The 11,948-nt window shown below is 38.5% G+C and overlaps 1 protein-coding gene across 2 annotated transcripts in view; it reads right to left on the bottom strand.

Annotated features, from left to right (window-relative positions):
• Positions 1-11,948, bottom strand: part of ACOT9 (acyl-CoA thioesterase 9) — an 89,148-nt gene that overhangs the window by 74,503 nt on the left and 2,697 nt on the right. The window contains exon 3 of one of the 2 annotated variants that reach the window (XM_053706362.1): positions 1,418-1,444. The exons of the other annotated variant lie outside the window; for it this stretch is intronic. Within the exon in view, the coding sequence (XP_053562337.1) occupies positions 1,418-1,444 (27 nt within the window). The remainder of the gene's footprint in view (positions 1-1,417; positions 1,445-11,948) is intronic. 2 annotated transcript variants of the gene reach the window in all.

The raw sequence follows: 11,948 nt of genomic DNA on the forward strand, positions 1-11,948 counted from the left end.
TTAAGCCTTAGCTATTGAGGGCTGACAATATTTAGGCAAATCATTTAACAATAGGTGTGATATTAGGACATAGTATCCATTGATCCTCCTATGATCATTGTAGATATTTATACCAACACCAAGGTCACATCCTTATTCATTATAGACAACAACGTTTATAATGCATAGAAGTTCATAAAAATAGGCATTGCCTTTGGGTCACACCAGACTGACTGGCAAGAGCCAAATATAATATTTGTATAATACGCCATAAATAAGGACTTGAATGTTTTTAACCCATTTTTATTTAACCTTATAAAGTTTATGTTTTAATATACAAACCACACATAAAACATAAGGAATAATTGAGTGCTGTTAATAGTATCCTTTTTCTCAGTTCTTCAGACTGAATTTGTAAATGAAATATCTCACTACACAGCCACTGCATTCTCTGCAAAATGTTAGAGCCTTCATAAGAGTTGGTTAAGCAGGTGACAGCAGCGAGACTCGCTGGGGCAGGATTGAACAAAAGAGCTCTTCTGAAGTCTTACATTTTGGCATGTGGCAATTGCAAGTGGACAGGTTCTGTGCTTGAGAATTTATCTGCCAGAGGCTTGATAAATACTCCTCTTAGACATGGTAGTATCAGTCTCGTTATAATGGTGAAAAAGAAAAGAGGTCACCCCGTCTCCATGTTTGTGTGCTTTATATATTGACACCACTATTTGATTCATTATGCAGAGCCACCACTGATTTGCTATGTTGTATGGAGCCACCACTTTGCTATGTTATGTCATGCAGACAGTAACAATTATAGCTATTAAGGTTATAATTAATCAGATTAACAATCAACAATTTCATATGATAACTGAAATTTATTTTCTCTATAATTATAGATAAAATAGTTATCTATAGCTGATTAAAACATCACTAGAATATTTTGTTGAGAAGTTGTAATTGCAGGGTTATAACATTTCTTTGGGAGGGGGGGTTGCAAAATGTGTCTTTGCCTATACATGTGGCCCTCGTTTTACAACGGTTCAATTTACACCGTTTCAGAATAACAACCTTTTTTTCCAGTCAACGGAGGGCTACCTGTATAGCGAAATTAATTTTTTTTTTTAAAAAAAGGTATGCATTTTTATTATCAATTTTATGTACTATTGCTAGTGTTAACAATGCATTAAATAAAATCTTCTCCATATCTCTTCAAAAATGACCCTCTGCCAGCGTTTTTAAAGCAAAACCCTGTCAAATTAATAAATGCTTGTGAAGAAAAAAAATTTTTTTTAAACTATATGCTTTTTTTTTTTTTTTTAATGAGATAGTGCCGGTGATAAGTAAAATACAGAAAGTATTGTTCTAAGAATTCAGAGAAAGAGGCAAGAAAGCATAAAGCAAAGCGAAAATGCTAATCATGCTTTATATTACCACACACCATTATTTACATGGATAGGTATGGATCCTGTAAGGAAAACATAATTTATACAAACTCTATTCAAATAACAAAACAAAAACAAAATGCAGCATTTACATCACAATAAAAACAACATTTATGCTTACATGATAACTTTCTTTCTTTACGGATATGGTGAGTCCACAACGTCATCAATTACTAGTGGGAATATCACTCCTGGCCAGCAGGAGGAGGCAAAGAGTACCACAGCAAAGCTATTAAGTATCACTCCCCTACCCATAATCCCCAGTCATTCGACCGAAGGGAAAGGGAAAAAGGAATAACACAAAAGGTGTACAGGTGCCTGAGGTTTAGCAAAAAAATAACTGTCTTAAATTTAAGGGTGGGGTCGTGGACTCACGATATCCGGAAAGAAATAAATTTATCAGGTAAGCATAAATTTTGTTTTCTTTCCTAAGATATAGTGAGTCCACAACGTCATCAATTACGAGTGGGAACCAATACACAAGCTAGAGGACACAGATGACTACGGAGGGAGAACAAGACAGGCAGACCTAAACAGAAGTCACCACCGCTTGAAGAACCTTTCTCCAAAAAGAGGCCTCAGCCAAGGCAAAAGTATCAAATTTATAAAATATTGAAAAAGTGTGCAGAGAGGACCAAGTTGCAGCCTTGCAAATCTGTTCCACAGAAGCTTCATTTTTGAAAGCCAAAGAAGGCGAGACAGCCCTTGTCGAATGAGCCGTAACTCACTCAGGAGACTGCTGTCTAGCAGTCTCATAAGCAAAACGAATCATACTTCTCAACCAGAGAGAAAGAGTAGTAGCAGTAGCCTTCTGACCCTTACACTTTCCTGAGAAACAAACAAAAAGGGCAGAAGACTAGCGGACATCCTTAATCACCTGTAAATAGAATTTTAAAGCACAGACATCATCCAAATTGTGCAACAGACGCTCCTTATGAGAAGAAGGATTGAGACAACAATTTCCTAAATTAATATTTGTAACCAAAACCACCTTAGGAAGAAAACCCAACCTAGTACGCAGGACCACCTTATCCGCATGAAAGATAAGGTAAGGTGAATCATACTGCAAAGCCGAGAGTTCCGAAACTCTCCTTGCAGAAGAAATAGCAACAAGAAACAAAACCTTCCAAGATAACAATTTAATATCTATGGAATGCATTGGCTCAAACGGAGCCTGCTGCAAAGCTTTAAGAACAAGGTTAAGACTCCAAAGAGGAGTGACAGATTCAAACACAGGCCTGATTCTGATCAAGGTCTGACAAAAGGATTGAACATCCGGCACAACCGCCAAACGCTTATGTAACAATAGATAAAGCAGAAATCTGACTGACAATCTCTTCTCCAGACCTTCCTGGAGAAAAGACAAAATTCTAGGAATCCTAACCCTACTCCAAAAGAAGCCCTTAGATTCACACCAATAAAGGTATTTACACCATACCTTATGCTAAATTTTTCGAGTAACAGGCTTGCGAGCCTAGATCATGGTCTCAATGACCGACTCAGAAAAACCACGCTTAGACAAAACTAAGCGTTCAATCTCCAAGCAGTCAGTTTCAGAAAAAGGAGATTTGGATGGAGGAATGGACCCTGAATGAGAAGGTCCTTCCTCAGAGGCAACCTCCAAGGTGGCAGAGATGAAATTTTCAATAGGTCTGCATACCAGTGAAGCCATACAGGAGCTATTAGAATTACCGATGCTCTCTCCTGTTTGATACGAGCAATGACTCGTGGAAGGAGAGCAAAAGAAGGAAACAGATAAACTAGACCTAACCCCCCAAGGAACCGCCAGAGCATCTATCAAAACTGCCTGCGGATCTCTTGAACTTGAACCATACCTTGGAAGCTTGGCATTCTGCTGAGACGCCATCAGATCCAACTCCGGTACCCCCCATTTGAGGGTTAACCTGGAGAACACCTCCGGATGGAGAGCCCACTCCCCGTGATGAAATGTCTGTCTGCTCAGGAAATCCAATTCCCAATTGTCCACTCCTGGAATGTGGATGGCAGATAGACAACAATCGTTAGCTTCTGCCCACTGAATAATCCGAGCCACCTCCCTCATGGCTAAGGAACTCTGAGTTCCTCCCTGGTGGTTGATGTAAGCCACCGAGGTGATATTGTCTAACTGAAATCTGATAAACCAGGCTAAGGACAACTGAGGCCAAGCTATCAGAGAATTGTAAATCGCTCTCAACTCCAAGATGTTTATGGGGAGAGCAGATTCCTCCCGAGTCCATAATCCCTGGGCCCTTAACAAGTCCCAGACTGCTCCCCAGCCTAGCAGGCTGGCATCAGTGGTCACGATCACCCAAGAAGGTCTCCGGAAGCATGTGCCCTGAGACAGATGTTCCTGAGAAAACCACCACGGAAGAGAGTCTCTCGTTGACACGTCTAGAACTATCCTCTGAGACAGATCCAAATGGTTTCCATTCCCTTGCCTGAGCATGCATAACTGCAGAGCTCTCAAATAGAATCAAGCAAAGGAAATGGTGTCCATGGAAGCGACCATCAGACCAATTACCTCCATACATTGAGCTACTGATGGCCGAACAGTAGACTGAAGAGAGAGGCAAGCAGAGAGAATTTTGGATTTCCTGACCTCCTTTAGAAAAATGTTCATAGATATGGAATCTATTATAGTCCCTAAGAATACCACCCTTGTAGATGGAACAAGGGAACTCTTACCCAGATTCACTTTCCATCCGTGGGAACGTAGAGAAGACAACAAGATCTCTGTATGAGAGTTTGCTTGTTGAATAGATGGCGCCTGAACCAATATGTCGTCTAAGTATGGCGCCACTGCAATTCCCCTGAGACCTGATCACTGCCAAGAGAGCCCCAGAACCTTTGAAAAAATTCTGGGAGCTGTGGCAAGGCCAAACGGAAGAGCCACAAACTGGAAATGTTTATCTAGAAAAGCAAATCTCAGGAATCTGAAATGATCCCTGTGAATAGGAACATGAAGATATGCGTCCTTCAGGTCTATGGTCGTCATGAACTGACCCTCCTGGACCAAAGGAAGAATGGACCGAATGGTCACCATTTTGAAGGATGGCACCCTGAGAAATTCATTGAGACACTTTAGGTCTAAAATGGGACGAAAAGTTCCCTCTTTTTTGGGAACCACAAACAGATTTTAATAAAATCCTAGACCCTGTTCCTTTACAGGAACTGGAACAATCACTCTCAAAGAGGAAAGATCCTGAACGCAGTTCAAGAATGCCTCTCTTTTTACCTGATCTGCAGATAATCTTGAGAGGTGAAATCTGCCCCTGGGAGGGAGAGATCTGAACTCTATCTTGTAACCCTGGGTAACTATGCCCACAGCCCAAGGATCTGGGACACCTTGAAACCATGCCTGACAAAACAGGGAAAGTCTGCCCCCCACTTGATCCGATCTCGGACTGAGGGCCAACCCTTCATGCTGACTTAGAGTCAGCTGTTGGTTTCTTAGATTGTTTCCCCTTGTTCCAAGACTGACTGGGTCTCCAAGAAGACCTGGATTGCTCCTGTTTGGAAGCGGAAGAGGAAGACTTCTGACCTTTGAAATTACGAAAGGAACAAAAATTACTTTGACGTCCTTTAAGTCTAATCTTCTTGTCTTGCGGTAGAAAAAATCTTTTCCACCTGTAATATCAGATATTATTTCTGCCAATCCAGGTCCAAACAAATTCTTACCCTTGTAAGGAAGCACCAAAAGCTTACATTTGGAGGAAACATCAGCTGACCAAGATTTTAGCCACAAAGCCCTGCAGGCCAAGACAGATAAGCTAGACATCTTGGTCCCCAATCTAATAACTTGCATGTTAGCATCACAAATAAAGGAATTGGCTATTTTAAGAGCCTTAATCCTATCCTAAATCTCCTCCAACGGAGTCTCCTCCAAAATAGATTCAGACAAGGCATCACACCAATAAAATGCTGCACTTGTTACTGTGGCAATACAAACAGCAGGTTGCCATTGTAAACCCTGATGAACATATATCTCCTTCAAATAAGCCTCCAGCTTCTTGTCCATTGGATCCTTAAAAGAGCAACTATTTTCTATAGGAATCGTAGTCCTCTTAGCCAGAGTAAAAATAGCCCCTTCTACTTTCGGCACTGTGCGTCATGAATCTTTAATGAAATCAGCAACAGGAAACATAATTTTAAAGAATGAAGACGGGGAGAAAGAAATCCCTGGCTTCTCCCATTCCTGTGCCATAATCTCTGTCACATGGTCTGGAACAGGAAACACTTCCGCTGAGGAAGGAACATCATAGAATCTATTAAGCTTACTAGGTTTCTTATGGTTAACCTCGACTGGAAAGTCGCAGTCGTCCAAAGTAGCCAATACCTCCTTTAACAATACACAAAGGTGTTGAAGCTTAAACCTGAAATTTACTTTTTCAACCTCAGACAAAAGATTTACACTGTCAGAATCTGAGATCGCACCCTCAGAAGCTACTGAGGTAACAGCAGCAGCTGAATCAGACACCTTACTATCTGTTAAATGTTTAGTTTTCCTCTTGCGTTTTCCCAATACAGGAAAAGAAGATAATGCTGCAGATACCGCAGAAGATATCTGTGCGGAAAAATCTGCAGGCAAATATACTCCACCAGGAGGTTGAGAGGAACCGCAGGGCACTGTATGTGACACTAAAGAGGCTTGGGACATAAGAGGAGAAAGCTGTGGCATTGCCTGAACAGTATCATCCTGAGAGACATTAGGCTCATACGGTAATAATTTTTCTTTACATTGAAGCATTCTAGCTAAACAAGTAGTACAAAATTGCAAAGGAGAAACAATTTTTGCCTCTAGACATAATAAGCATTTATTAAAAGCAATATTATCATTATCCATAGCTAGAATAAATTAGACCCCCTGCTGCAAAACTTTAAGAACAATACATATGAAGAAAGGATTACTATCACTTTAAGAGAGTCCTAAAAAGTCTAAATAAAAAAGAAATCTAAAACTTGGGACCTCTACACCTCAGCAGAGCTGAGATTTCTACCGCAATTCACACGACTGCACACAAGCCGTAAACAGACCGCTGATAAGCACAATGACGCTGATCCGCTTCGTATATCGGAAACACAGGAGTCACATGATCGGCCTATCCAGAAATGTGCAGAAATGAGAAAAAGCACGCAATCCGAAAAGTTAACTAGCAACAGCCGTTACTATACACAAACAGTGTAAACCATTGCCGCCCTAAACGGGACTGCCCCTAATAAAACACTAAAAGCCAAGTGAAAGAAAAAAAAAAAAGAACCACATAGAGGAATATTCCCCAAATAAGGTAAAATTAACCTCTGGTCCCCACATAGTGCATGCAAGCTGCCTAATGAATCCTATTTAAAGGATTACTGTTTCCCATTATTTAAAACTACAGAATATTAATAAATGCATCCTTTAAAGTGCAAAGTCTCCAATACCTCGAAAACAAAAAGCACTTAGTCTAGCTGTCCGGCAGGAAGACAACTCACAAGGCGTAAAAAGGACACATACTTCTTACAGAGACCTGTCGAAAAAAGAAAGAAAAAGAGTAACCAACTCTGGCTTTCTATACCTAGGGCAGCAATATGTTAGGAAACAAAGTAAGCACAACCTTACAACCTCCTAACTGCTTAAAAGCCACCACTACTCTGCTGCAGAGATTGACATGGACACAGCTAAACCCCAAATCCTTGCTTGCAGGGAAAAATATCCAAAAAAGGAAATTAATTTCTTCAGGATACCAAACTTCACCTCCTCCATTGACAGAGGCAAAGAGAATGACTGGGGATTATGGGTAGGGGGTGATACTTAACAGCTTTGCTGTGGTGCTCTTTGCCTCCTCCTGCTGGCCAGGATTGATATTCCCACTAGTAATTGATGATGTTGTGGACTCACCATATCTTAGGAAAGAAAGCAACAGCACAAAAAAATAGTAATGAATTAAAAATTATTTATCACATGTTGTTTTCGTTTACTCATTCCACCAGGATGGACAGCATTAGGTTGTTATTCTAACTGCAGTAAACCATGTAATGTATAACAGATTAAAAAACTAACTATGGTGCTGTGGAAGATAAAGAAAAATGTACAGGTAGCCCTCAGTTTACGCCGGGGTTAGGTTCCAGAAGTAATGGTTGTAAATTGAAACCGTTGTAAATTGAAACCCAGTTTATAATGAAAGTCAATGGGAAGTGAGGGAGGTAGGTTCCAGGCCCCTCTCAAAATTGTCATAAGTAACACCTAATACATTATTTTTAAAGCTTTGAAATGAAGACTTTAAATGCTAAACAGCATTATAAACCTAATAAAATAATCACACAACACAGACTTCACTTGCATTTTTCTGCAAACAGTTCTTTCTATACATTCCAATCTGGACTGATTTATAGACAGGAAGATCTTGTTCCTTTAAAATCTGCTCGATAGCTCAGGTCTGGTTAAACTGATTAATTTCAGCTCTCTTGGCTTTGCTGCAACACAAGCGGACAGCTCCACCTACTGGCTATCTTAATAAATGCACTGCTTCTCAATGCTTTTAAATAGCAGTCACATGACTGGAAAAAAGGTTGTTATTCTGAATCTGTGTAAACTGAACCGTTGTAAAACGAGGGCCACCTGTACACTATTTATGTTTTATTTAACATTCAGATAAAAAAACATAACAGTATCAAATAATCAGTTTACATGATGTAATATTTGAATGGTGGAATTTGTCTATAGGAGCAAACATTTTGTTTTCCAAACACGCAGGAAGATGACTACCAAATTGTAAGTTGACAAATATACTGTAGGATTCCTTCTTTTTGAGTGGAGTTTTTACTCTTCTCAAAAAATAAAAAACAAAGCATTATATGATGTTCGCTTCCTACAAAAATAATATGCTCAAACTGTGCATTAGTTTATAATAAAGGGACTTTTTAGTCAGTTTTTTTATATATGGAAATTATTGTCAGTTTTGGTTATTTTATAGCGGTCCATGGATAAATCCCTTGCAAAGATTTTAGATTTCTTTATCTTGCTTCCTTTGCTTTTGCTAAATGGGGGCAGATGTAAATGATTGTCTCTACTGTAAAAAAAAAATGGAGTTTTAAGCTGTAAATTACAAGAAAGCCAGGACGTGAATGTGCATTGAAATATTTTTTTTTTTAATATTCTTAGACATTTTATATGGGATTTAACTTTTGATCTTAAAGGGACAGCAGACACTGTGTAATTACAAGATATTTATGTTGTTTGTATTGCTATAGAACAACATATCAGCCCACTCTGAATGTTTTTAAAACAAATTCACTTCCTTTATACTGCAATTATTTTTCAATAGCAAAACTCCACCCTCTATTTGCCTTATTTAGAGGAGACAATCTGGGCTTTAGTCCATAAACAGTAAGGCTAGCCATGGTCATAAAGTTAGCATAAAAGGCACTGTTTTGCCGTTATCTAATAAAGCCAATGAGGGATAGAAATGCAGCAGAGTTAGCCTTAAGATGTCAGTAGGGTGCATTTCAGGGTCAGAGAGTTAGAAATGTTATACCCTATGTCCTAGAAAGGTAATTGGTTAATACAATAGATGACTTTTAAATCAAAGGCCAATTAGCACCAAGCTTGCAAATATTGAGAGCTTTCAATACCCTAACAAAACAGCAATATACACACACACACACACACAGTATATATATATATATATATATACGCTGTGTGCAGAATTATTAGGCAAATGAGTATTTTGACCACATCATCCTCTTTATGCATGTTGTCTTACTCCAAGCTGTATAGGCTTGAAAGCCTACTACCAATTAAGCATATTAGGTGATGTGCATCTCTGTTATGAGAAGGGGTGTGGTCTAATGACATCAACACCCTATATCAGGTGTTCATAATTATTAGGCAACTTCCTTTCCTTTGGCAAAATGGGTCAAAAGAAGGACTTGACAGGCTCAGAAAAGTCAAAAATAGTGAGATATCTTGCAGAGGGATGCAGCACTCTTAAAATTGCAAAGCTTCTGATGCGTGATCATCGAACAATCAAGCGTTTCATTCAAAATAGTCAACAGGGTCGCAAGAAGCGTGTGGAAAAACCAAGGCGCAAAATAACTGCCCATGAACTGAGAAAAGTCAAGCGTGCAGCTGCCAAGATGCCACTTGCCAACAGTTTGGCCATATTTCAGAGCTGCAACATCACTGGAGTACCCAAAAGCACAAGGTGTGCAATACTCAGAGACATGGCCAAGGTAAGAAAGGCTGAAAGACGACCACCACTGAACAAGACACACAAGCTGAAATGTCAAGAATGGGCCAAGAAATATCTCAAGACTGATTTTTCTAAGGTTTTATGGACTGATGAAATGAGAGTGAGTCTTGATGGGCCAGATGGATGGGCCCGTGGCTGGATTGGTAAAGGGCAGAGAGCTCCAGTCCGACTCAGACGCCAGCAAGGTGGAGGTGGAGTACTGGTTTGGGCTGGTATCATCAAAGATGAGCTTGTGGGGCCTTTTCGGGTTGAGGATGGAGTCAAGCTCAACTCCCAGTCCTACTGCCAGTTTCTGGAAGACACCTTCTTCAAGCAGTGGTACAGGAAGAAGTCTGCATCCTTCAAGAAAAACATGATTTTCATGCAGGACAATGCTCCATCACACGCGTCCAAGTACTCCACAGCGTGGCTGGCAAGAAAGGGTATAAAAGAAGAAAATCTAATGACATGGCCTCCTTGTTCACCTGATCTGAACCCCATTGAGAACCTGTAGTCCATCATCAAATGTGAGATTTACAAGGAGGGAAAACAGTACACCTCTCTGAACAGTGTCTGGGAGGCTGTGGTTGCTGCTGCACGCAATGTTGATGGTGAACAGATCAAAACACTGACAGAATCCATGGATGGCAGGCTTTTGAGTGTCCTTGCAAAGAAAGGTGGCTATATTGGTCACTGATTTGTTTTTGTTTTGTTTTTGAATGTCAGAAATGTATATTTGTGAATGTTGAGATGTTATATTGGTTTCACTGGTAAAAATAAATAATTGAAATGGGTATATATTTGTTTTTTGTTAAGTTGCCTAATAATTATGCACAGTAATAGTCACCTGCACACACAGTTATCCCCCTAAAATAGCTATAACTAAAAACAAACTAAAAACTACTTCCAAAACTATACAGCTTTGATATTAATGAGTTTTTTGGGTTCATTGAGAACATGGTTGTTGTTCAATAATAAAATTAATCCTCAAAAATACAACTTGCCTAATAATTCTGCACTCCCTGTATATATATATATATATATATATATATATATATATATATATATATATATATATATATATATATATATACATACACACACACATACATACACAATACATATATTGTATTTATTTATTAAAATGTTTAGTTATGCATAATGAAAAAATCTGCAGTATATCTTTATATTTTTTGCATTGTTTTAATGTTATTACAATTGTTTTTAGCATTTTAAGAACTTGAAATGCACCCTGCTGACTTCTTCAAGCTAACCCTGCTACATCGCTTTCCCTAATGGGCTGAACTAACAGCAACTGCAAAAACAGTGCAGTTTTTCATAACATTATGACTGACTAGCCTTGATGCCTGAAGACTCAAATATGACGAGTGGGGGGGGGGGTTGGCTATTGAAAACCAATTGCAGCAACCAATTTGTTAAAAAAAAAAAAAAAAAGTTTACACTTGGCTATTTTATCCTATAGCAAGACAACAGCAATAATAACATAATTGTAATTAGAAGGTGTTTACTGTCTCTTTAAGTTTGCCAGAACAACACTCCCAAGAGCTTTATACACGAGTAAAGAGTAGCAATCTGCAAAATGGGACTCCTCACACACTGGCCCATTATAAAATGCAGTGGGTTGTGCAAGATTATAATCATAACTATGTTGCAGTTCATGCACTACTCTGCAGACACAGAATGTTATAATACCAGAAGGAAACGTGCAACATAACTATTAGGGTCTCGGGTTTTCTATCATGCAATTAAAAGAGCATGCTCTGCACAACAGGAAAGAGACTTTTTTTTTTCTTCAAATTATTATTATTATTTATATTGTGTTGAAATATCACAGTTTATATTCAAAAACCATTTTGTCAAATATGAAAATTATTTCAAGCACTTTGTTTTTGCATATTTTTTTCATTCACATACTGGAAATGTTTCATGATTCCATACAGAAATAATTAATCAAACAGTAATGAATTAGCAGTTTAAATTCAAAATTGCTTTTAGAGAATATATATATATATATATACACACACACACACAATGTATGCATAAATATTATGTATGCCTATAAGAAAATTGCCTTTAAAAAATAAGTTTGTATTCTGTTTTCCTGTTTTCATAGCAGAGCTTATCTAGAAAGAGTGGGATGTAATATTCTGAGACAGATAGTGCTAGGCTCTAGTGTGAGAATATTTGTTTGTTATGAAAAACACTCAGCTAATTAAAATAAAACTGCTAAATAAATAAATGTTTGACATAACATTAGATAAGCTGGGAATATAGTCATTTAAATAGGTTACTATGG

The sequence above is a fragment of the Bombina bombina genome, chromosome 3 (assembly GCF_027579735.1).
Source record: "Bombina bombina isolate aBomBom1 chromosome 3, aBomBom1.pri, whole genome shotgun sequence".
Taxonomy (NCBI): domain Eukaryota; kingdom Metazoa; phylum Chordata; class Amphibia; order Anura; family Bombinatoridae; genus Bombina; species Bombina bombina.